At 35.8% G+C, this 26,637-nt stretch overlaps 1 protein-coding gene across 5 annotated transcripts in view; it reads right to left on the bottom strand.

Annotated features, from left to right (window-relative positions):
• Nup358 (Nucleoporin 358kD) overlaps positions 1 to 26,637 on the bottom strand; it is a 138,835-nt gene that overhangs the window by 60,774 nt on the left and 51,424 nt on the right. For 4 of the 5 annotated variants that reach the window (XM_067123801.1, XM_067123798.1, XM_067123799.1 and 1 more), the window contains exons 20-29: positions 23,451 to 23,666; positions 18,753 to 18,895; positions 18,286 to 18,417; positions 10,154 to 10,246; positions 7,528 to 7,668; positions 7,103 to 7,313; positions 5,798 to 5,920; positions 2,984 to 3,319; positions 2,615 to 2,739; positions 2,274 to 2,415 (exon numbers count right to left, since the gene is read on the bottom strand). In XM_067123801.1, the coding sequence (XP_066979902.1) occupies positions 2,274 to 2,415; positions 2,615 to 2,739; positions 2,984 to 3,319; positions 5,798 to 5,920; positions 7,103 to 7,313; positions 7,528 to 7,668; positions 10,154 to 10,246; positions 18,286 to 18,417; positions 18,753 to 18,895; positions 23,451 to 23,666 (1,662 nt within the window). The remainder of the gene's footprint in view (positions 1 to 2,273; positions 2,416 to 2,614; positions 2,740 to 2,983; positions 3,320 to 5,797; positions 5,921 to 7,102; positions 7,314 to 7,527; positions 7,669 to 10,153; positions 10,247 to 18,285; positions 18,418 to 18,752; positions 18,896 to 23,450; positions 23,667 to 26,637) is intronic. The other variant, XM_067123800.1, reaches the window with a different exon arrangement.

Genomic DNA, 26,637 nt, shown 5'->3' on the forward strand with positions numbered 1-26,637 from the left:
CGTTTTTCATGCTCGCTAGCCTTGACTGAACTCTGTATTTTCTGCGTGTGTTTTGTTTTTCACCTTGCCTAAAAGGTCCAAGAGTTCACTTCATGCTTCTAGAATGCGGAAAAGCCAAGTGGAAAAGTCCAGGCGAGAAGTAGAAGAAAGAGTTCAAGAAATTAGTGCCATAGGGGAATGGAGCGACGGAGAGAGAGAGAGCTGTCGCCCATCAAATGGCGCAGGCAGCGATCTCTGCTGACCAGAGACCAACCACATCCACCCCTAAACGCCTCTTTATTTGTTCGTCACTACCAAAGGGCAAAGATATTTTAGAAAAAGAAAGCAGTAGCTCGGAGGCTGATATTATAGACAATCCTGAAAATAAAATGATCATAATAAGTGAAGCAAGACTTGATGAATTACTTGAATCACAAATCCCTAATTGTGAATGTAAAGTAATTCCCAGGATCCATTTGGCAAGGGATGGATTCGAGACACTAATAAAAAGTGTAGGCAACTATGATACCCTAGAGTAATACCTTGCAGCAAGATCAGACAGGGGGACCAGGAACCTAAAATTTATAAGAATGTGTCTTAGGCATATAAATAATCAATTAATATTCTTATTTATAATCATTTTGCATTAATTAATACCCAAAAATAAAAATTAAAACCATAGAATTAATTGTAACACAGTCTTTGAAGTCCCTTTTACTTTTTTTATGTAACTAAAACTTTGAAGGCCCATTTCTCAAAACATAAGTTTTTCGCCTTTAAAATGCATCTCCTCCCTTAGTATTGGACCAATCTAAATGAAATTTTAAATATAACATGGGGAAACATGGTAGATTAAAACAAAGCCGGGGATTTTTAATATTTTGAGTTTCTGATTTTTGGCAATTTTTTTTTCTGTAATTTTTCTGGGAAAATTTCATAAAAAAAAAAAAATTCATATCTCGAAAAATAATTGAAAAATCAAAATCGACTTTATATCGAAGGTCCATATGTGTTTTATACGTGGTTCAAATCTCATCCCTTAAAACCAAAAAAGCAAAGGAGGAGATGCATTTTGAAAATGGCCATTTTTGGCGAAAAAATGCTCTGGCGCCACAAAACCTAAGGTCACTGAACAAAAATTTTTTCCCCAGAAGTTCCACACAATATCCTTTAACAAACCCCCTATATATCAACAACCTGTCGTTAAAAAAGTCGGAAACCGGCCGATCCCTTAACTAGAATCACTCAATAACAAGATGACAGTTGTGGCCAAAGAACTCAGCCTTAACTAGAATCACTCAATAACAAGATGACAATCTCCTGATCCTGTCCTCTGTTGGGCAAGCTAATTGTCTTTCTGTATCAACTATTTCTAGATACATAGCTTTTGCCAAAGGTACCACATATGACTTCTTGAAGTTTATGTGAAATCCAGTTTGACCATACTGCAATGACAAAATAGGGTCAATTGTCTCAATCAGCCTTTTACACCAAATGATCAGTATGATACAGCCGTTCTCTGCAAGTTCCTTATGTCTAGCTTAATGTATATTAGGGTTGTTTACCTACTAGCAAATGTGCTATAAAAGAGAACTTTAATAAAGGACTTCTCTGATCTCTTCTCTCTCATACATAAGGATCTTCAGGTCATGAATCTTCTTGAATCGATTATAAGGAGCTCTTAGTAAAGATGATAGTAACCAGGGAGACACTCTCCTTGAATCCATTATGAGGAGTTCTTAGTAAAGATGATAGCAACCAGCGTGGCATTCTTCAAAACTGTCAGTACATTGTCACCAAGGCAGCTACCCACCCAGTAGACAGACTTAATGACCTCAGTTAACTCCTCTTCCATGCTTCAAATAGCAGTGATGCCAAGTAATCCTTTAAGTGGTATTAGCACTGGGGTATCTGGATGATAGGGAGGTGACCAGGTATGGAGATGGCAGAGACAGGGCTTGCTTCAAGATTAATTGTTACCAATAATGGATGACAAGCCACCCACAGTCAGGTCGAACACACAGCTGGCAGGATCATTATTGCTGTAGTCACTTTTTTAGTTTGGCATCTGAGGCTTACCATTCAGGTTTGAGGTCTTACAGCTACAAATCTAACAAACCCAATTAGGCAGCACATCATCTACCTGTTTCATGAACATAACGCCATTCTTCTTTGAGTTTAAATTCTTAACTATCACTGCATGGACACAAAGGGTTTATGTAAAACAAGGTTCTAAACCTTCATTAAATTGAAGATAATGATTAACAATATTGAAAGTTATCTAAATTGTTTACCTGTCTTGACCTCTACCAAATCAGGTAATGGTACCACAGGAGCAAAGTCAGCTTGAGGTTCATATTCATCATCTTTGTCATCACCATCATCCTTACTTGGGGATTTTCCTGACGAATCTCCAAACAGCGGTTTTTGTTCAAACTGCAAGAGTGGAAAATCAATAAAATCAGAAATAACGCAGATAGCATATGTAATTATCAAAGCCAGGAAATGTGTGCATAGAACAAAATAGAGTATCTCACAACATAAATTAAGTGAAACATGGACAGCCTATTCAGCGTATTCTATAAGACTTACATTAAGATTACCAATACTACTAAACCACCACCTTTGCACTTACAGCTTTGGAATCTGTTATCTTAAACACATTAGTTCCTTGTTCTGGGGTGTTCGATGCCAAACTAGCAAAGGTTGCCATATTTCCGGCACTGTTGGCCACAGCTCCAGAAAACAATCCTGGACTTGCTGCAACAGAATAAAAGTTCTTGGTTAACTATCACATACAGCATTCAAAAGATGACTATAATCTGTGAGAAACTTAAAAATGGTTCATTACCATTTAACCTCCACGAACAAGATATAGATACAGTTAAGAAAATCTCAAACTTGATAAAATCAAAACAATCTGGTGACCCTTCATACCTTCATACGAGAAAAAAAATTTTTGAGTTACATTTAAAAACATAAAAATGATACAATACTGACTTACATGTAACAGAACCACCCTTATCATCAGATACAGTTGTGAAACTGAAGGAAGCACTGGTTGTCTTAGTCTCCATACTCCCAAAGGTGAAATTGGCGAACACAGATTCCTTCTTCTTTTCTTCACCTTGTGATTTTTGTTGTGTTTCATCAGCCTTCTCCTGTATGACTGATGGTGGCGTGAAGAAAGAAAATCCACTTAATGTAAACTTGTCTTTGCTTGGCTCAGTGAAAGACGTTGTGGTGGATGATGACAAACCTGATGCCGCTACTGATGCAGAGGTGGTAGGGGTTGATGTAGTGCTTGAACCAAAGGCATTCAGACTGAAGCCAGGCGTGCCTGTTAAATCAATATTTCAAAGTAAAATGCATGACTTTTCATATGCCACATACCACCATTCTGTAGATACAGCTATATAACTAAATTCGTAAGTAATAGTAGTATGTACAGGTCCCTTGAAATTTACAGGTTTCAAATTTGCAGATTTGGTTATACACAGAAAATTCATTAATAACATTTTTTTAGTTTTTAGGACATGCACATAAAGTTCTAGGTGTCAAGAAAATTACAGTTTTTAAAAGTATTTATAATTCTCCTAAGATAAAAACCTAGACTTTCATATATGGAGTTTCTCACAAAAGTTACTGCAAGAACACGACTGCAGTACCTTTCACTATGTTATGCAGGTATGCACATCCTACCAACCAAATCCCCTGCCCAGGTGAATTTACTGCAAAAACTTATTGCACAAAAGTTAAAGTTTCCCAAATATGTTGAATATGAAAAAATAAAGACCCACATTTCTAAATGACATTGTATGCTCACAATTCAAAAGGGCAAGTGAAACACACACACACACACACACACTCAAACACAACATACTAAAAATACTAAAAATCTTAAGTGACATAAAAAAAAAATTTATCCATGAGAAAAAAAAAATTAAAACAAAAAGACTAAGGCAAAATGGTACACATAACTTGAAAGTTAAATCCTAGGAGAGCAGCATACAACATTATCCATTGAGTCACATGGAACAATGATTTGTAACTGAGTCACCATGCACATGTGAAGATAGGTGTGTGAAAAGAGGGAATTTGGATCTCGAAAGCTTCCAGGGCTTCAATGGCTAGTGATCATCAAAGCACTGGAACACTGCTTCTAATCCTCTAAGCAACAGTCAAGGAGGATGTGCCCCACCAACCAGTATGTATGTATGTATATATATATATATATATATATATATATATATATATATATATATATATATATATATATATATATATATATATATATGTATATATATGTATATATATATATATATATATATATGTATATATATATATATATATATATATATATATATATATATATATATATATATATATATATATATATATATATATATATATATATATATATATATATATATATATATATATATATATATATATATATATATATATATATATATATATATATATATATATATATATATATATATATATATATATATATATATATATATATATATAATATATATACATATATATATATATATATATATATATATATATATATATATATATATATATATATATATATATATATATATATATATATATATATATATATATATATATATATATATATATATATATATATATATATATATATATATATATATATATATATATATATATATATATATATATATATATATATATATATATATATATATAGAGAGAGAGAGAGAGAGAGAGAGAGAGAGAGAGAGAGAGAGAGAGAGAGAGAGAGAGAGAGGGGGGGAGGGGAGGGGAGACAGCAATCATACCACCAAGGGACATGGGATCAAGGTTCAAGTAGTCAGACAAAGAAACCCTAACAATTAATATACTACATTCATCCATTTTAAATCTGATCTTTATTTTTTCATGTCAGTAGTGCATAAACCATTCAAAAACATTAAATCCCCCACTTATATCTTTTTAACCAAAATCCCCACCAGTGACAAAGACAACAGCATGAAAAATTAATCATGAGTAAAGAATGTAGCTTACCCACAACAGCTTTCTAGAATTGCATTTTCATTATTTCTTTTTTATAGATTAATAATAAAAAAAGGCATTACCAAAAACCTTAACAGAAAAAAGTAGCAAATCTGACAAAAAAATCTGAGTGATCTTAAGCAAAGGCCCTTAACCCTTTCCCAGAGTATCATATTTTCCTGACTGAATGCTGTGCATTCTTCTTACAAAAAAAAAATACTCGTTCTCTCTGTCTCGTTCCGTACTCAGGAGTTTCCTGTGCGGGTGACTGCAATTCTGCAACTATTTATTATGTCGTAACAGAATTCTCTCTCTTTCTCTATTCTGCAACTATTTATTATATCACAACAGTGTTCTCTCTCTCTCTCTCTCTCTCTCTCTCTCTCTCTCTCTCTCTCTCTCTCTCTCTCTCTCTCTCTCTCTCTCTCTCTCTCTTTGAAAATGCAGTCAATTAGTGCAGTCTGTTTTTTATTTGATTTTTCCCATTTTTTCATGATTCATGAGTTAACTCACAAATAAAAACCTCAAAGTTTAATATCTTCTGGAAATGTAAACATGTCATATTTCAAGTTTAATAATTTCCGGGATTGCAAGCATGACATAATTCAGTTTTATACCTTCCTAAGTCTTAATAACTTTTCAACAAAAACTATGCCCTGCACATTACCTTGTATTGAACTAAAAAAAATTAATAAAGTTTTTTTTGACACTTTTTAAATCTGATAGGGAAGGGGATTAATTAAATCAAAATAAATCCACAAAAACTTACTTCCAATATTACTTGTTGCAACGCTAGTTGGAGTGGACGATACAGCAGAACCTGTGATTATCTTGAAGGACACAGGTGAAGTGGTAGCAGATGGTGTTTCTGATGTTGTAAATTTAAATGCAGCTGGGATATAAAATTTTGAAAAAATTAAACTCACACACCTCAGAATAACCAATTTATACAACATTAAATAACACCAATACATTTCACAGCCCAACCAGACTGTGCATTCACCCTCTTCTAACTGCCGAATCAAGGATAAACACCCTGTGTACAATATGTATCTACTTCATATACATACCAAGAAACTTACCAGCATCACTTCAAACCACTTAAGTTCATTACACAATGCATTTCAATCTTCGTTTTTTTATATTTGTCAAAACTATCAATGGTTTAAGTTTATTTTTAACTTCCTGTCTAGGCTTCCCAATTATAAACCACCTGCTAGCAAACTGTAACATCCATAAATTATCCTCTCTAAGCATCTTTCCTTCACATCACTGCAAGTCCCCTATTTTTTTCAAACTCCTTACTCCTGAAGTAGCAGAATACTTACCATTTCACTAGCATGACAAAGTATTACTTTTATAATTCCTTCAAATATTCCAACTTTAGCTAATACAGTTGTTTAAATAAATTCTACAAAAATATAATTAACTGAAATATGAGCAACAGCCTTGATTTTCCAATTAACTTGGTACTTATCAGTATACTTTTCTCTTCACCACAATAATTATTCTTTAACGTAACACAGCGCACAACATTCCATGTAATTCCTGTCTAATAATTTATGAATTCAGCACTATTCACATGAAACATTTACTACAAATGTCACACTATATTCCATGTAATTCCTATCTGATAACTCATGAATGCAGCACTATTCACATTAAACATATACTACAAATGTAGAAAAGTAAAGAACATTGGTGTTAAATACAGGCAGTCCTCGGTTATCAGCGGGGGTTCCGTTCTGGGGTGTGATGATAACCGAAAATCGCCACTAACCGATAATCGTCGATTTTCCGGCGATTTTTGGGCTTATCAGCACCGAAAAGTGTCGATTTTCGGTTATCTGCACCTCTGTTACGTATGTATTGGCGCCAATACCCAATTATCGGCACCGATAAGCGGAAATCGGCTATTTTCGGCGCCGAAAACTTCCGATTTTCGTCGCTAGACAAGCCCCATAAAACCGGATCGTCATTAACCGAGCCCGCCGTTAACCAGGGACTGCCTGTACTAATATATTCAAGTGCTGCTTTTTTATTATGTGGGGAACAAATATTGATGGAGACTCACCAAAAGGCTTCTGAATTTCTGCCTGTACTTCAGTGCCCTTTGTAGCATTTGGTTTTGGTGTCTGACAAGCAACACATCTTGCACTCTCAGCTGTATTATTCACTTCACAGGTTTCACAATTCCATGATCCTTCTGGTGGCTTGAACATCTCTGCCAGAGATTTCTGGCCAGTGGCTGGGGCAGGGGCATTTGATTTTTCTTTCTCACTTTCCTGTATGGTTAGAAAAAATGCATTGGCATCAATGGTTCTTTACATTCAAAATTTATGAAACTTACACCTGTTCAACTTAAACTTACTGTCGTAGCAATATCCAAAAATCGAAAATGTTATTACTCTAAAACTCTTGCTATAATGCACAAAACATTCTATAACTACAATTAGATTAACTGCAAGTAAATAAGATACTCTTAAATATCACTCTTACCACTTTACTTTCTCCTGATGCCTCCTTTGTCTTTGCAATCTCCTTGGCTTTTAAAAATGCCTCTTGGAATGATACAGCAATCTCAGGAGTCTTGAAACGGCAACAGAACTTTTCTAGCCTGAGTTCTTCATCAGCATAATCCTATTAAAAAAACTGATAAGTACTGGTGCACAAGAAACCAAATGAAAATCCTCAGTATTACCGTAACCCAACAATTCCACAAGTTTAAAACTTAATAAAAATGACATTTTAAAATTTCTCAAACTTGACAAAGTAAGAATTACCATTTCAAAAATGCTCTTAATTTGTTAAAACCTATGACTGACTTGAAACTCATTACTTTCAGAGTTTTCATAGGCCTGGCAAGAGGGGATTTGCTCATATAAGTGTAATCACATAAAAAAAATTACAACTTAAAAATCTGGTTAAACTGAATGGAACTGTGCTTACAACTTGTCACATGGATGACGGATAATGAGGAGTAACTATTTCTATGGAAACTGCCAACCATAATCCTATTGAATATACAATTTGCTCCAATTTATTACTAAACTTCATTTGTCATGACAGCTATTTATTAGTTTTAACAGACTTCAATGATAACATATCATGCATAGAAATATCTATATTTGATCTATTCCTAACTGTTGATCTGGCTTTTTTACCTATATTTTCATTTCCTTTCACACCTGCATGAGACAAGATGTGGCAGAGTTCAACATATTACCAGCTTCATATAAATTATAAAAAGATTTGCTAATTAGGTAATTTTGAGAACAATTTTATTCTGTATATAAGAATCTTTAGGATTCTACAGAAATTCCAGAATCACTAAACCACAATCTTTCACGATAGTATACAGGTACAGTCATTTCACCAATAACACAATCTCTCTCTCTCTCTCTCTTATTCATTGTTTATTCATTGCTATTTCTTACAATCAACAATCACTTACTTCAGTATTTTATATTACTGTGACTACCGTACAGTGAGGAAACGTAACAATAAAGAAAATGTAACAGCACAATGTATGAGGTACCTTTCTATGGTTTAAAAGCTAACATGGAAAAATTGATGCAATTATAATTACTATAGAAATTATAATGTATACTGTCTAACTATGAATTCTAGGAATTACCATTCAGAGCATAAACTACAAAAAATTTCAGTGAATGTGGAAACATAACACCACCAAAAATGCAAACATTGCATATATGTTTAGAACATCTGACATAAAATGAGATAATGGTTGAGCTCAGTAATGATAAATTATTTCCCAACAACTTAATATGGTGTGATAATCATCAGAGTCAACTGAAATAGAATTAAACAGATCAAAATTTTGGACATATCCTCATTGGCCTACTGACAAACCTTTATGAAACATGAATGTCAACATTGTGTAAGTTAAAAAATATTGAGGTGAAATGAAAAATTAATGTTTCAGATGACAATATATCAGCAGCATAAAATATTGTCCTGTATGCTGTAATGATACATGTGATAATCATATTAGAATCAACTAAAAAATAAAAGCTAAATGGTGATGACATCTTTGTGAAAAGCCATATGTAGATGTACACATGCACACTCACACAAATAAAGCTTCCGTGATCTGAGGTGAAATGAAAATCTATTATTACAATAAAACGGAAGATGATTAACTACTTTTTGATAATTTTCTTCAAATGAATTTGCTTTGGACATGTCATTACTAAGAAACACACTCTCTCTCTCTCTCTCTCTCTCTCTCTCTCTCTGTGATTTCTGTGACATTTTAATGTGTGTGTGTGTATTTCTTTGTGTGTGTGTGTAATGTGTCTGTGTGTGTGTGTGTGTGTGTGTGTGTGTGTGTGTGTGTGTGTGTGTGTGTGTGTGTGTGTGTGTGTGTGTGTGTGTGTGTGTGTGATTTCTCTGACATTTTAATGTATATTTCTTTAAATATTGTAATAACCTATCACGTGTGGTAAGCCATGAGGAGGAGAGCAGACTGTAGCAGAGGAAGACTAGTAAAGAGTAGACAAAGAGCACATGCAAAGCAGAATATAAATAAATTACCTTTTTATGTATTAATAATTTTTCTTCAAATATTATAGTAGCATAACACATACTGAGAAGTTATGGTACCATAACCCTCAACACAGGCTAACTTTCTCAAGAGCCCGGAACATAAACCCCCTTATCTCTAGTATAGTACAGCATATAAAAATTATAAAAATATATATAATTAGAAAATATTAATCAAAAGCCATCACAAATACATAAATTGCTACTTTCCAAGTTTATAATAAAAGTCGTTTGCTGGTTATACAGTTACATTTTGTAAATGCAAGGAGTTCTAAAGTTGGAAATGAAATGTATGTAATTTCAGTTTTAATTGTTCACCATTATTACCTTTTTAATGATTTTCAAATGCACTGTAACTACCACCACCGATGAGTATTTATTTATCAAGTCATCCATTTCTTTTGTCAGCTGACATTACTTTTTTCAAAAATATGCAAAATAGTTTATCAAATAAATGAAAGAGTTGAAAACATCTAATAAAAAATGTTGCAAATAATCATACACAATTCTCTCTCTTAAGTAAGTGTGTGTGTGTTTTTTTTTTAAGACTTGAACTTACCTGGGCAGCCCACATCCAAGCCTTGTCATTGTTCTTCATGGGTTGTACATCAATAGTTGAATGTATAAGGTGATTTGCACAAACTTTGTGTGTCTGTAAAAGGAGAGAATACAAATGAAAATGTATAAATACATGATAGTGTTACTAGTGAACACTAAACAACTACTACAGTTTTGTCAATCATTATTACACAAAAACAATATGCTGCAAGATAAGCGCAATTACTAACTGAAAAGCTTTTTGCTCTTCCACTGTACGAAAAAAATTTTGGGTGATCAATCTTAAATTCCAAGTTAATCAGTCAATGTACTGAGGTACATTTTTAGGCAATGAAAAACGAATGGTTCTGTTACCAGACAAACTTATACCTCTGCCTACTGTATTTAAGCCTTTATGCAGACGCAGTAACATGTGACCGTTCTTTATGAATACAATCAATATTATGCTGTTTGAAATTATTATGGGGTTGACATATTCCTTAAATCAGGAGAAATGACATTCATGGCAAAAGAAATATGTTTTTTTTGGAGTATTGTTAATACTTTCAAAACACTGTAATCAGTCCCTCAACTTTTAAATAATCTTTCTAAATTTTATTATTATTATTATTATTATTATTATTATTGAACAATAAGGCCATCTGGATGCCATTTAGCTTGTAATTTCTAACTTTCTCGAATGAGTTTCTTTGTAGCAACAGAATGCTTGGAAAATTTAAATCCTCAGTCATGAATGCCTATGCTTGTTGTGCCTTCTAACATTGTTCATCATCAGGAGGACGACGGCCCCACTAGAGTGCGACAACCATTAGACTTTTCAACAGGGGTGACATGAACACCGAATATAAGAAAGATGAGGCAGCCTCGAAGAACATCACTGGCGGCCATGTAAAATCCACTGATGCAAACAAAAAAGTCGACTTTATGATCTACTACAAGGTTTGGAAGACTGCTCAGTACCTCTTGAGGAACACCCCATCAATAGCAACAATCTCATGAAGAGGAAAGGAGTAGCTTACCAAAAATTGTGCCCTGATAATGGACGCTGCCATTCGTACTTCAGTATGACTACATGACTCGACTCTCCCAGAGGATCATTGTTCACCTACACAAAAGGGGTGGCATATCTACACACACATGAGGGAACATGGCAGTAGCCCCCAACACCAGCAGATCGTAAGAAACACAAAAATCCTAGGCAGTGACAATGACCATCATCGCCACCTCCGATATAAGGAGGTCATCGCCATCCTCCAATGGAAACCATCGTTGAACATAACCCAGAAGACTCTACTCTATTCTATCATAAGGAGAATGGCAAGGCACAGCCCTGGGTTAAAAATTCAGACACCTGCTACTTTAGCCAATGGGCTTTATGAAAGCCTGGCGCCAACCAATCAGCGACTAAGTTGGTCAGACTCTCCCACCCAGTAAAATTTATTTGGATACTTACCTACTGTTAAAGATAGCTTATATCTTCACGTCAATAAGTTTGTCAGTATTCAAATCAAAAAAGGTTGCTTGGCTGGCCCAGATGATTGTCTAGTACATTTTTTCTCCAAGTGTTTCAAATATTTTAGCTCTTAATAGAATTCTCCTTGACAGCCCCCTAAACTGTTGGGGGGTTTGGTGGGGTCTACTTTAATAGCAGTTAAGAATACAATTAACTTTCAGTCAAATACTAAATCGACACTGGAAGAGCATAAACTAATTTCTTTACCAGACAAGGGACTACCATTGGTATTACTTCAAGTCACTGACCCATCATTAGTCACTGGATTTTTGGATACTGTTGGATCCAAAACAACCAACCCACAGAGGATTACAAATACTGAAACAGCCAAAGTAGTAAGAATGGAAGGAAGGTGAATTTTTAAAACAGAATACCACTTTGACCAAGGCCAAACTTGGGACAGAAGTAAGGGAAGCAATTGGTCAACTGTTTAACTTTAATAGACATCCTCCTCCAAAGACTTTACTTCCTCCAACAAAAAAGGAACTAATGCTTCCAAAAGCCACTTTTGCCAGGTCTAGATGGCAAGTATTTCTACAAAACCAGTAATTCACAAAATCTCTAATGGAGAAAGGTTGCCAGTCCTGGAGTAAAAGGCAATGAGCATCCTTTGCAAAGACTTTACGGTGACTGAAGGGTGACAGGCTGCAAAAGATGATAAGAGCCCTCGGTTGAAGAATAGACAGGTCTTCACTCAGCCACAAGACCCTCTTACAGTAATTTAGAATGTAGCCCAATATTAAAAATCTTGTAGTCTGGAAACAATAAGAATAGAGCCTTCTGTTGCAATCTTTGAAGATTTTCACCATTCTCTTCATTGGGTTCCTCTACAGGTAAAAATCTGTCGTCTGCAAAATCAAACCTTGCCTTCTTAAAGGGTGCATGTGGTACTTTGGGTGTACTGGAGAATCTAGGTATGGTCAGCAGTTCCAGGGTTCCTATTCTAGGCAGAGAAGTCCAGACTGTTTGCCTTGACCCAGGTAGTCTGGGTCAACCTAGTAACTGGAGATATGGATATCTTCCTTTTACGGGTGGAGGGAGATATGTAGCTCAATGAGAAAGTGACCACATGGATGACTGTAGTTGAGGGATGAATTTAGAATGAGTTCAGTACTTGCACTACAGTATCAGCACTGGTGCATGAGCTGATTCTGATTGAATAGCTGAAGGACTGGGAATGGTTTTGACCAGAACTGTGAATACACTGATGAAAAGAAAAACATAAATAAAAAATAACAAACAGTAACCATGATTACTGATCAAGAAAACCACCATAAAAATCTTAAACAAACTTAATCAAATCAATAAAATGCCAATACCATGACCAATTTGGAAAAAATACAATGAAGATATAGGGAATCAAAATTGGCTAAAATGAGGGCACTACAGCAATTCTCAGAAACTGATGTTGGCTGCAGCAAGCCCCTACAAAAAGTGGGGCTGAAGCATAAGTAAAACCAGTAAGCAAGACAGTATATCTGAGTAGCTGATTTCTGGAGCTTGATTAACCCTTAAACGCCTACTGGACGTACCATACGTCGACTAAAATTGTCTGTTGGGTGTCAAGTGGACGTACCATACGTCGACTAAAAATGCTTCTTTTAAAATATTCGCGGAAAAATAATTATAGGCCTAGTTTGCGAAAGGTTTTATATCACGCGCCTTGAGGGATGCTGGGAGTTCACGGATCAAGCTGTTGTTTTGTTTATAAGCATCACCCAGACGCGCATGCGCGAATTTCTTCCTTCCCGTACCAGAAAGCATCAGCGCCGCATCGTCCGAGAGCGATTTTTTGACACATCCGTGTTTTGCAGAACTTTGGCGAGTGTTTGCGTATTTGTGAGGCAACAGGACGTTTGCAGAGATGTCCCAACGTCGTCAGGACCGTGAAAGGCGCATATTGCCTGTCGGTAGTGAGCGTGTGAGACGAGTTTTAGACTGGGATGCTGGAGAGGGACCAAGCACCCAAGATGACCCAGCTTCTCAACGCCGTGTTGTGCGCCACGTGTGACCGAAGGGGACCAAGGACCACATCCTGTGCCTTTACGACCCCTAGGAAGCATCGGGGTGTCCTGAGGGCATCCGTAAATTTTTGAAAAAACTTTTTCCTTCGCTGAAAATCCTGGCATTTCTTGAGTCACCTTGTCGTAATTTTTTCGCGTTTTATATTATTCGTTACATAAAGTGTTATACATCAAAATGTGCGCAGTTTCATGTAGAATACAACCAAAAATAAATCATTCTTTTAGCTTTTAACAGTTTTTAAATATTTTCATTTAAATCATGATAACTGACAAAAATGACATTTTTATGATAAAATGATGTTTCATTATACTTACCAAAACACTGTAAAAGCTTTTATCTCTTTAAAATCGACACGTCCGAGATATAAATTTTCAAACTTTGTTTGGAACGCTGATACAATTGGCGGGAGACCCAACCCCACCGGATGCCGGTGGGGGTAGCGTGGCAGGAGACATACCCATAGACTCAGGTCAGTTTCATTCTCGGTATACACAATTAGTGAAAACCTGAGATAACGTCTCCCCCTGCGGGGAGGAGGAGGCCTTTACGTTACAGTGTTTTGGTAAGTATAATGAAACATCATTTTATCATAAAAATGTCATTTTCATTATAATGACTTACCAAACCACTATAAAAGCTGATTCCACATTTAAGGTGGAAGGGCAGGGGATGAGGTACCAGTTATTGAAAGGTTACACACAAAAAAAAAAGAAAAGGAACAAACTCTAACCATGGGTATCTTAAGGATCCCTACCAACAAAAGGGCAGGAGTCACCTTACCTGGTAGATGGGCTTTTGCAGGGAGGTACTGCTGCTGGTTGAAGCTCCATTACCTGCAGAGGCATTGAGCGTAAGCACTGCTAGCCACTCTGCTCCATAACAACCCAAGCAGTCAGGGAAGTACACCGCTGAATAAGACAAGGGGTGACTTCCTTTTGCTCTTGCCCTGAGCAATTGGAAAGCAACCAGACTGAAAACGGGTCTCACCGCCTAACCTAAAAACAGTTAAATACATCCCCTTCCCTATACCCTCAGCAGCTCAACTAGAATGGAGGGTACTCCAGGTGAACTGAGCACCCCAGCTTCCCATTAACTAAGCAACCATAAAACCACAGGGGAAGGAAAGATAAAGAACCTACCCCTAGTGTGTTCCCCTAAAACCAAGCCTGCTACCGTCACGGGACCTAACGCAAACAGGTCCTGATACGCAACTTCGACCTCCCTAAGGTAGTGAGACATAAACACCGACTTCGACCTCCAGAAGGTGCTCTGTGTGATCTGCAAAAGTGACTTATTATGACGGAAAGCCACTGAAGTTGCTATTGAGCGCACGCCGTGAATGTGAGACTTGACTAGGCGTCGTCCTCTTCGTTGATGTGCCTGTGCGCCTCTAAGATGAGTTCCTTGATGAAGAAAGCCATGGCATTCTTGGATAAAGGTTTGGTTGGATCTTTCACTGAACACCACAGGTTAGAGGAACGTCCTCTGATGCTGGCCGTTCTGGCTAAGTAAGTGTTGATAGCTCTAACGGGGCACAAAGAAGCCAACAATTCTTGAGGGCCAGCCACTTCGGAGAGGTTCTGAATGGTGAAGGACCGAGGCCACGGGTTGGAAGGAGACTCGTTCTTGGCCAGAAAATTCAAGGTGAAAGAGCAAACAGCATTACCTTGTGAAAAACCCACTTCCTTGTCAATGGCTTGTATTTCACTAACCCTCTTTGCCGTTGCTAAAGTAACCAGAAAAAGGGATTTCTTAGTGAGGTCTCTAAGAGAAAGATCTTCTAAAGGTTCGTACCTTGGAGACATCAACCACCTCAAAACTACATTTAAATTCCAGGCAAGGGCAGGTTTTGGGGTCTTAGCTGTGTCTAAGGACTTGAGGAGGTCTGACATGTCTCGGTTATTTGATAGGTCTAACCCCCCTTGGTAGAAGACGGAGGACAGCATAGCTCTGTGGCCCTTGATGGTTGATGGCATCAATTTTCTTGAATCCCTCAAGTAAATGAAAAAATCGGCAAGTTGAGTTATAGACGTCGAAGAAGAGGAGATACTATTTTTTCTACACCAGTTCCTGAAGACTGTCCACTTGGATTGGTATAATTTGCTAGAGGAGTCCCTTCTGCACCTCGCAATAGCCTCTGCAGCCTTGCTTGAAAAACCTCGCGCTCTGATGAGTTTCCTGACAGTCTGAAGCCTGTCAGAGCGAGAGTGGACAATCCCTGGTGGAACTTCATTAGGTGGGGTTGTCTGAGAAGCGACTTCTTTTGAGGGAGAAGCCTTGGGAAGTCTATCAGGAGATCTAGCAGGTCCGGAACCACTCCTTCCTTGGCCAGAACGGGGCAACGAGGATCAGCTCGACCTTCTGATGAAATTTCACTTTGTTTATCACTTGCCTGATGAGCCCGAAAGGAGGGAAGGCATAGGCAAACAGGTTCGTCCAGTCTAGGAGCATGGCGTCCACCAAGTGAGTCAGTGGGTCTGGAACTGGTGAGCAGAACACTGGGAGACGATGGTTCTTGGAGGTAGGCGAAGAGATCTATTATGGGAGTGCCCCACAGATTCCACAGATCTAGGCACACTTGCAGGTGCAGGGTCCACTCCGTGGGAGAGTCTGGTTCCGGACGGCTGAGTTGGTCCGCCAGGACGCTCAGCTTTCCCTGCACAAACCGAGGAACAGGGCCACCCTGTTGCTGTCCGCCCACAGAAGAAGGTCCTCGCAGCTTTGAACAGGGCGAAGGAATGGGTACCTCCTGTTTCCGGATGTAGGCTAGAGCCGTCGAGTTGTCGGCGTGAACAGCGACTGCTTGGCCTGAGACGTGGGTCGAAAAGTCCTGGAGAGCGAGGTGAATGGCCAACAGTTCCTTGACATTGATGTGGAGCTTCTTCTGTTCGTCCGACCAAACTCCTGACGTCCTGAGGTTGGCTAGATGTGCTCCCCACCCAAAATTGGACGCGTCTGAGAACATCTGCAGGGATATTTACCTTTATTCTGCAAAAACGGAAAATCTCCAGCACAATATTTTGATTTATGGTGAATTTTTGAAAAAAACTTTTTCCTTCGCTCCGCAAAAAATCTTAGCATTTCTTGAGTCACATTGTCGTAATTTATTCGCCGTTTTATATTATTCGTTACATAAAGTGTTATACATCAAAATGTGCGCAATTTCATGTAGAATACAACAAAAAATTAATCATGCTTTTAGCTTTTACCATTTTTGAAATATTTTCATATAAATAACGATAAATAGAAAAAAATCAACCTTCGGTCAACTTTTAACTCATTTGAAATGCTCGAAAAACGCAATCGTAAGCCAAAATTATCTTACATTCTAGTAACAATCAATCATTTACCTTCATTTTGCAACAAACAGAAAGTCTCTGGCACAATATTTCGATTTATGGTGAATTTTTGAAAAAAACTTTTTCCTTCCATCCACGCGCGCGAACTCCGCTAAAAATCCTAGCATTTCTTGAGTCACATTGTCATAATTTTTTCGCCGTTTTATATTATTCGTTACATAAAGTGTTATACATCAAAATGTGCGCAATTTCATGTAGAATACAACAAAAAATAAAGCATGCTTTTAGCTTTTACCATTTTTGAAATACTTTCATATAAATAACGATAAATAGAAAAAAATCAACCTTCGGTCAACTTTAACTCGATCGAAATGGTAAAAAAATGCAATTGTAAGCTAAAAAACTTACAGTCTAGTAATATTCAATCAATTTCCTTCATTCTGAAACAATTGGAAAGTCTCTAGCACATTATTTCGATTTATGGTGAATTTTTGAAAAGAACTTTTTTTTACGTCCACGCGTTACGAATTCATGCATCATTTTCTGATAATATTTTCTCTGTGTTGCTTTAATCGTTTTACAATCTGTTATATACCAAAATCATCGCAATTTAGTGTACAATACAACTAAAAAAATTAACTCATTAGCTTTAACCGTTTTGCTTACAGCGATTTGTATACAATTATATACGAGTTTTTTTTTTCGCTGTCATATATTCCAATATTTATATATGATAATGATATTTTTTCATTTCTGATGGTTGCATACTAAACTTCAGGCAATGAGAAAAAAGGAGCCAAAAATGAACTCTTAATCTTAAAAACTAAGCGTGCTGTGATTTTTAAAAAACTTTTTCCCGCTTGCGCTAGCTCCCGAACGCCGCCGGCATACGGGAGACGTTTTTGTAAATAGGGCTTCGGTGTTTAAGGGTTAATATGATTCCAGAGAAACTGGAAATACGACAATTTATGATTAGTGGTACAGGCAGTCGCCAGTTATCAGCGATCTGGTTTTTCAGCGCGTCTAGCAACAAAAATCAGAGATTTTCAGCACCGATTTCCGCTTATCGGCATCGGTACATACCTAACAGAGGTACCAATAACCGAAAATCGCTGGAAAAATGCCAAATTTCGCTTATCGGCGATTCTCGCTTTTTGTCACACCGTCACGACAGAAACCCCACCGATAACCAGGGACTGCCTTTACTGTGAAACTGGAAATAAGACAATTTATGATTAATGGTACTGTGATGAAATGAAATCATATTTTACAGAAAATAAAAATTAGTTCCCATACCTGATCTCTCCTCATAAGTACTCTAGCAGTCCCTTGAGATGAATTGTGAAGAATCTTCATAACACCAGTACCTCTCTCACGCCATTCTTTATCAATAAATCTAAACAACTTGGCTCGGTCTTCAAAAAGCACCTACAAAAGCAAGACATTGCAATATATTGACTCTGATCATTCCAGTAATATTTTATATACATAAAAACCTGAAATATACTCCATTTATATGCTTTTACAAACTCTCGTTCCTGTATTCATTATGATAGTCAATGTTAATTTACGTAATCCTAGCCTATTTCACAATGTTTTCTTTCCATTTGTTTGCTCTTATAATTAAGAAATATAACAGACGAATATATTCCTCCCCTCTAAACCATGATATACTTTAAAACACATTACATATCCACATTTCAAATCTAATCAAAACTGTTAACACTACCAACAATACATCAGAGGAAATACTTAAAACATACTTCTTCATTTTCCTCGCCAGTGCGAACTTCAACCTTTTCAGGCAAAGGAATCAGTGGTTTATAGTCAGGGCAAGGATCATGTTCCTCCTCATCTGTATCTTTCCCTTTAGTGGGTGATGCCTGAGTTGACTCGAGGTTTTCAACTGTAAATTTGAAACAAAATCTTTATTAGCTTCATCTAAGAAAATATAATTCAGTTCTAGTAATATTACAATTTCATTAAACTCTTCAGAACTTTTAGTAACCCATTAATTTCAATACCACAATTCTCACATTACAAAATTAATCCCATTCACTACAAGAAACAAGTTACCTTAACATAATACTCACAAAATTAATTGGCATCACACTCACAAAAACATGGAGACTTTTAGCACCTGAGTGCCCAAAACTTCAATTAAGACTAACTACCAAACAAATTTGCTGAAAGAAACTTTTCTATAATTATACTGGCTAACTTATCTGTTTAGCTTTCCATGCAAGAAACATGCAATTGATTCTCAACTGCAAGACAACTTTCAACTTAATATACTTTAGCCTCAATAAAATAAAAAAAGTGCAGAGTTAGCTAATAACTCTTAGAAGATTAAGAGGAATAAAGCATAATTTAAAAATGGGGATGGAATATTTATATATGAATTCTCTGGCCTTTGTGTAATGTGTTAACCCATCTGTTACTCTTCCTTTAACAGGACAACTATCTCTTAATAGGATAACTAATCTCTATCTTGAGAAAACCCTAAAATTCTAATAATTTCTACAAGAAATGTTCCTGAACACAAGTCCATATTTATTTTTCATTACACTTACAGGAAGACAGCTATAGTACCTTAAAGAAATTTTCAAGTCATAACTTTACTGTTCTCAACAGAAAGTAAAAGTTGGTATCTCTAATGATCCAGTCCAGAAAATCGATGTTTATCTTTCACATACCATAACCAAAAAATAAACTGAATCTGAGGTCATATTGCATGATCAAGTGCATCTTCAATCACTTGGCCTGACTGTAACTGAAGCATCATACTTACATTGTACATACAGAAAAGGTCACATTTATGAAATTTCTAACTCTGCCACCACTACAGCAGCCTTCTACTCGCTTGCTTTCTATTAAGGTAATAAACTCCACATGATAATCAGAACTAGATAAAATAAATTCCAACTCTTACCATACATCTACTACTAAATGATTCCAGATTTACGATCAACACAAGTTAAAAATATAAGACTCAAATTCATTATTTTCTCTCCAGCAAAAACTGGCATAATTTTGTCCTTTTTTTTGATAACCCAACTGATAATACAAACCAACACAGCTGATAAAGAACTCATAAATCTGAATGTAATAAGTCACACATCATCTGTAAGTACATTTCACTGAGTTAGGTTCTCTGTTGAAATTTCTTAATATCTATAGTCTGTTATTCCAGCTATCTCAAGTAGGTTTCTACATGCTTAAATTTTAATACTTATTTTTTATAATTACCCTAACTACCACAACCAATACTGCATATATTATGCAGGTGCAGTACGTATTCTGATACAGTACCTTTCTGTTAGTGATAGTTAAGTAAATAATATATAGAATTCTTAAAATTTTGGAGTATATTTTGCATAAAATATATATATACAAGTTTTGTAAATGTATATATTTTATAATTTCATATTCCAGATGCTGTAAGCAGCTGAGGGCTTATTAATGTGTACCATTCCCTTTGTGTATTAAATATGAATTCCATGCAGGATGGAGGTCCAGCCATGTTTTCCATCACTAACTTTACTTTTACTTTTTCCCTTTTTCACCTTTGTACCTATTGTATTTTTTTTTTAAATTTCTGTAGCAAACGTGCACGCTGAATGTGATGTATACAGCAGTGAGAGATATATGTACATTATATGTACTGCTTTAGTACCCGGTCCAAAGTCGAGGTTTACATATATCTGTTGTGACTTGTGCTGGTGTTATTTATAATGCTTTCTTCATTTGTTTGATTAAATTGTAACCTAACCTCATGCATTTTCATTTTCCTGTCCCTTCTAAGTAAGTATTATCTCTACCTACCAACCTATCAGTAATATATAAAATTTTTTGAAGACATAAGACTGCCCTTGCTAGAAGTGGTTATGTATTTTCTAATTACATTTGATGGAAAAAGCATTTTAATTTAAAGGAAAATTTGATAGCTACTGAAGAAATTCTTCCCCAAAATAAAGTCATTTTTAAACCACAACACAAAATTTAATCAAGTTCAAGGATCCTTGCAAGTAACACCAAGTAGGCCGCAGTCACCTACTGGTCACAAATGCAGTGGATGAAGGAAAAATTCAAAGGGGCAGTTCAGAGTTCGCGTCCTCAGACACTGAAAAATCAACCATGACAAACAAGCTATTACGCAAACCATCATTTAGTGCCATTCACCAATGCAATAAAGAACATAACCACCTTATAAATGTGGACTCATTTTCAGTCCTTATTTGCAGATTGAATGAAATAAAACTTGGAGTGGTTGAGTTCTCTATACAACTTAAGAGACAAATTTCTAAATTATTAATTTGACAAATTTTTATTTGTATTTTTATGTCTGACTAAGATTTTCCTGCTAGCTTCTTACATCATCACGTGAAATTTCCATTATCATATATATAATCTTAATGTAATTATTATCTTCCTTTATAGATTGATCCATGATAAAAGAAACTGAGTCCCACAAACTAGCAAGAAATAAGGAAGTTTCTGTTCAAGTGCTGGTGTTTGTCATCATTATTCATCTCCAATTTCCCTTTCACCACTAAAGATCTGTACCAAAAAGTCAAAGAGCAATGTTTCTGTCTTTTTTTTTTTATAAGCAGAAGTGCTTTCACCTTTAATCCCCTTGCAATCACTTCCAACTGTAGCTCATCACCTCAGGTTATGAGGAAGAGCTCCTATGGCTTACAGTAGACCCATAAAATCTGTTAAGCCTTCAATCTTTTAATTCCATATTCATGACATACATGCCAATAAAAAACCAAGTTTCAGGGAATTGGTGGGACTTCAGAGTTACTACTTTTCTATACATCCCAAAAATACATGCCAGGGATTTGCAATTATTCAGTAAAGTTAATCACATCACTGTACCAGATACATCAAAATCTTAAAATGACCACCTTTAAATATTAACTGGCACCCTCATGATAAACATATTAAACTGCACAATCACATCAGGATGTACACATCAAAGAAAAACTGTGAACCACCTGTTTACAGTGCCACACATGCATTCAGACAAGAGGAAAAAGTTGAATCACTCCACAGCCCTTGCAGATAAAAGATCTGTGACAAACATTCCTCTCCTTAAGACCTGTAAACCTGTCACTTCCTTACCAAATTTGCTTTAGAACTTTCTTTATAACCTAAATCAGCAATTTCAACATAATACCCCATTGAACTGAAATAATCACATCTGAACAAACTGCTTCTTTAATGGCAAACTCAAAATAAAAGCTGACAAAATTAAAATTAAAAATTACCTTTTCACAGGAAATACTCAATCCGAAAAGAAGTATACCACCCGCCTAATTCATGCATTCTTAACTTACAATGTCTGTATGTACCCTACACATTCATTATAAATGCTCTGTAAGAAAGCAGTAAAAAGGCAAAAGCACAAAAATGCAGGAGTAAGGATGAAAGCAAGAGAGGAAAAAGTGCAGTCTTTAATACTGTCCACTGAAGCTTGCTTACTACTGGGAATAAAATACAACTTATCAGCTATCTGTTTACTCTTCTAACACTTTTACTTTTGAGCATAAAACTAATTTTTTCCAAAGTTACGTCAAATATTTCTTGTGGCTCTCACAAAATTAAACAAAACTTCAAAAAATTTTTACAAACTCCAACCATTATTACCTTAAGCCATAGTACATAAAAATTTGGCATAAGAACTACTGACAGAACAACAGTCCAAAACCCACAGTAATTTAATACAAGATCTGTTACACTGCATGAGGTTTGTACTTGGGTTTCATAGCATCCTCCTGAAAGTGTACTTCCTGAGGTCAGATATGGATTTCAGCCTTATAACATTCATGGTCTTAAACTTTTCCCTTGACAAACTTTTTCCTAAGGAACTAATAAATAATCCATAGCATGAAAATATCTCTATACACATTCATCTTATAAATCAGCATTACCTTCAAACGTATCAATTCTACTTCTTATAGACAATTTACGCGTACTACCCATAAAAGTTTAGCTAATGTTGGGATATACATTCAAATCAACACGACATTTTTTTTTAAATGTCCTGCAGAGCCTTACCATATGATTTTAGAAATGCAAAAACAGGAAACAACAATTCACTACAGTAATAGCAGACTCATACATCAAGTACTTACCTTCAATATACATTTATAAACTGATGTATATCATTCATTTATAGTATAATTTGTAGAAGAGTAAAATAATTTTCAAGTTTTAGGTCATTATTGTCTAAATTGCAACTCAATCCTTGAGATGTTACCAATACCAAATGACTACAAGCTTACAAAATATTAATTTGGAAAGCAATTTACATCATCAGCCTTGGTGATAAGTAATAAAATGTACTGTACTTCAAAAGGTGTTACAAGCAAGAAACCAGCCATGCAGCATCATCCAAAACTAAAAAAAAGCAAGCCACAGGAAAACAAAAAAAAAAATCTTGAAACAAAACATACTGAAGGAGCCATCCTTATTAGGCGAAGTAGATGTGGCTTCTACACTGCCTGTTGCATGGGTTAAACCTTCAGGCGATAAGACGGTAGACAGCGAATGGACCTTTGATTGGCCTCGCAGGGGAGAGGAGTCTGGGGTGACCGCCGAGTACAGAGGGGGTGGCACATTGGCCAGGAGACCCGTAGTGGAGCAGGGGAGTGAGAGGGACAGCGGCTCCCCTAAATCAAGAGGGGATGGTATAGCAAGTAGCAAGAGAAAAAAAAAAATCCAAATTTAGTGTCTAAAACTAGTTGTGTTACATATAGTATGAAAACCCTATACTATTAAGTGATGAATATATGTTGAATTATCCCAAATAACTTCTCTCTCATAATTTGAAGGTGTCATTATGTAATTAAAAGAAACATACTCTAAATAATAAAACTATGACTGCACGACAATAGCTCAACTTGTAAATCAGTATCTAAAAGCAATTAAGTTACCTGTCCAGCCTTGACAACCAATACCATTGTTTTAACAATTATAATTTGGAAATGTAAATTTTCATTAGCCTAACTACACATATGTATACAAATCTGTTCATAATACACAGCCTTATCACACTTTTTATCTTGTACAAACTCGTACAAGAGAGGAAAAGGGGATAAGAGAAAAATTTTGTATTTCAAACATTATTTTACTAGTTGCCTATAACTGTTTTTTTTCTACCACAGTCGTTGCAACAAGTTTCCTTTTATGTAATAACACCTGCAAATGTAGTCAAGATATCTGCAAGACGCAGGCTTGTTTACACATGGTGTTTCCTCTAGGATGAAGTATTATTCATGTTCTATTTAGTCTAATGTGCTGCCCTCTGTCTTTCTGTGTAATGTCATCACCATCAGCCAATGACAAATGCTCTTTGTAACATTTTCATTGCATAACTTACACGCGATTATTTGTTTCGTTTGCTAGGTGCTCTTACTGTTGTTGAACTATAGGATCCCTGAATTTCACATATTTAATTTAATGAAAATGCAGTAAAATTCAGATTGAGTTTTTTACTTAGGAAAACTACAGAAATTAAATGTTACTTCAAGTTATATTATAGTGTTGAACACATCCCAGTAAAATTTTACCAGTTACCAATAACTGGAGAGAGAGAGAGAGAGAGAGAGAGAGAGAGAGAGAGAGAGAGAGAGAGAGAGAGAGAGAGAGAGAATCCTTCCCCAGCTACGTAGGTATTCCTGTAAATACCACTGTCCTAATTTCTGAACGGGTTAAAAGGCAGGGCACAAAGGCATCACACCTCAACCTGTCCAGCACCCATGGTTAGGATGTGTCCTTGCAATAGCATTTTCACATTTCATTTAGTTATTTCTGTTTTTTGCCAGCCAAACCTTCCTGTTTTCTACTGAGGTCCCCCAAAAATGTTATGGGTGTGTGCGTGCATGAGATGGGAGGGTTAGCACATTAGTAACTAATTTTCAACAAAAGTTTCAGAGTTCAAAACACATCAAATGACAATTGGAAACATTACATTTCAATGGTGAATTCAATTATAAGCAACTTTTAAAATAATATTACCTCTCAATCAAAGAAAATTTATCCCATGACAGACCTGACTACAGTTGGAGACTAGTGAACATATTCCAAGATTCCACATACTCTTCATTGTTGCTCCTTTTAAGAACTTTTTGATAGCTTTAATATAATTAAACCATTTCCACTAAGCATTTATACTTGTCAACTGCTTTGTAATTTATACAACAAAATGACTAAGGGAACTGAAATTTCACCTTGTGGGAAGCATAAAAGCTTTATCAAAAACACTGTATTTACTAAAAATGCGATTTCCATATTAATTATTAAAAATTAATACCTAAAACCATATATATGAACTGATATAAAAGCAACAGTTTTCTTGTTGCAGGGATAAAATAATTCATCAAGCTTCAAAAACCTATCATTATTTACCAAAAAGAATGGATGACATACTTCAAAAATTTTTTAAACAAAAAACTAATGCAAAACTTTACCTAATAATTACTTGTAAGCAAAACCATAAATGTTAGTGACAGCATCAGTTATAATAATTCAAATGTTCAAGTTTTTATACCATTAAAATGTTTATACAGTAGTTACATCACACAGACAACCTATGGCCTTAGAATTTTCTTTAAAAAATCATAAAAATTTTGAATATCACACCACCACCGATACCTTTCAATTAGTTTTCCCTTTAAATATTACAGGGTTAGATATGCATTGAGTTCTTTCCTTTCACTAGTAACCTGTACTACTTTTGCCTGAATTCATATCAGATACAAATCTTCATCTTCAAAATTGTATGAGCATTCCCACTGATGGCACTCTGCCATTTCTCCAATTGTTCCTCAAATCATCCCAAATAAATTATTCAGGTTTTGAACACCCACATATCTGCTACTTTCTCATCGGACAAAATCATACCAGTGTACTTGAGCTATTTATGCATTTCACTCATCATTCCATATCTTATTTTGATATGCCTCTCAACCATCAGATAATCCACTTCTATCTTTTTACTCCTCGCCCTTATTGCTACACCACATACCGAAAATACTTTACCTCATTCAGATCTTGCAATTTTGATCAACGTGACAGCACCTGTTGCAATCAATGCAGTGTTGCATTTACCCCTACATCTCTACCACAGCAATCATGTGATACACTTTCGACATCAGTACTCTATCCTTCCTTTCCTTTGTTGACAGTAATTTTGGTTTTGCTTACACTGATTTTCAGCCCTCTCTTCTCCAATCCATTCTCCGATCTTTTAAACACTACTAAAACCGTTTCCTTTGACTCTGATATTAACATCAATTCATATGCATGAAGGTTCTTCTGCAATCTCTTCCATTACTGGGTGCTCAAAACAATAAAAGGGTCCACACTGATCCTTGACAAACACCAACATTTATCTCATTCTGAAATCCCAGCTATCCCCTTCACTAGTGATCTTGGGTTAAATAATAAATCTTTTTGGTACCCTCTACCTTCATAAATCATACCCATTTGCTTGTTCCTATTGGCACACTGTCAAAGGACTTCTCATGATCTCAAAGTTTCTTTGTTTTGTATGGTACTTCTCCTCTGGCTACCTTGTTATAAACATCACCTCTGCAGGTGATTTTTCTGACTTAGCGCCAAGATGATTATTGTTAATTT

This window comes from Macrobrachium rosenbergii, chromosome 21 (assembly GCF_040412425.1).
Source record: "Macrobrachium rosenbergii isolate ZJJX-2024 chromosome 21, ASM4041242v1, whole genome shotgun sequence".
Taxonomy (NCBI): Eukaryota; Metazoa; Arthropoda; class Malacostraca; order Decapoda; family Palaemonidae; genus Macrobrachium; species Macrobrachium rosenbergii.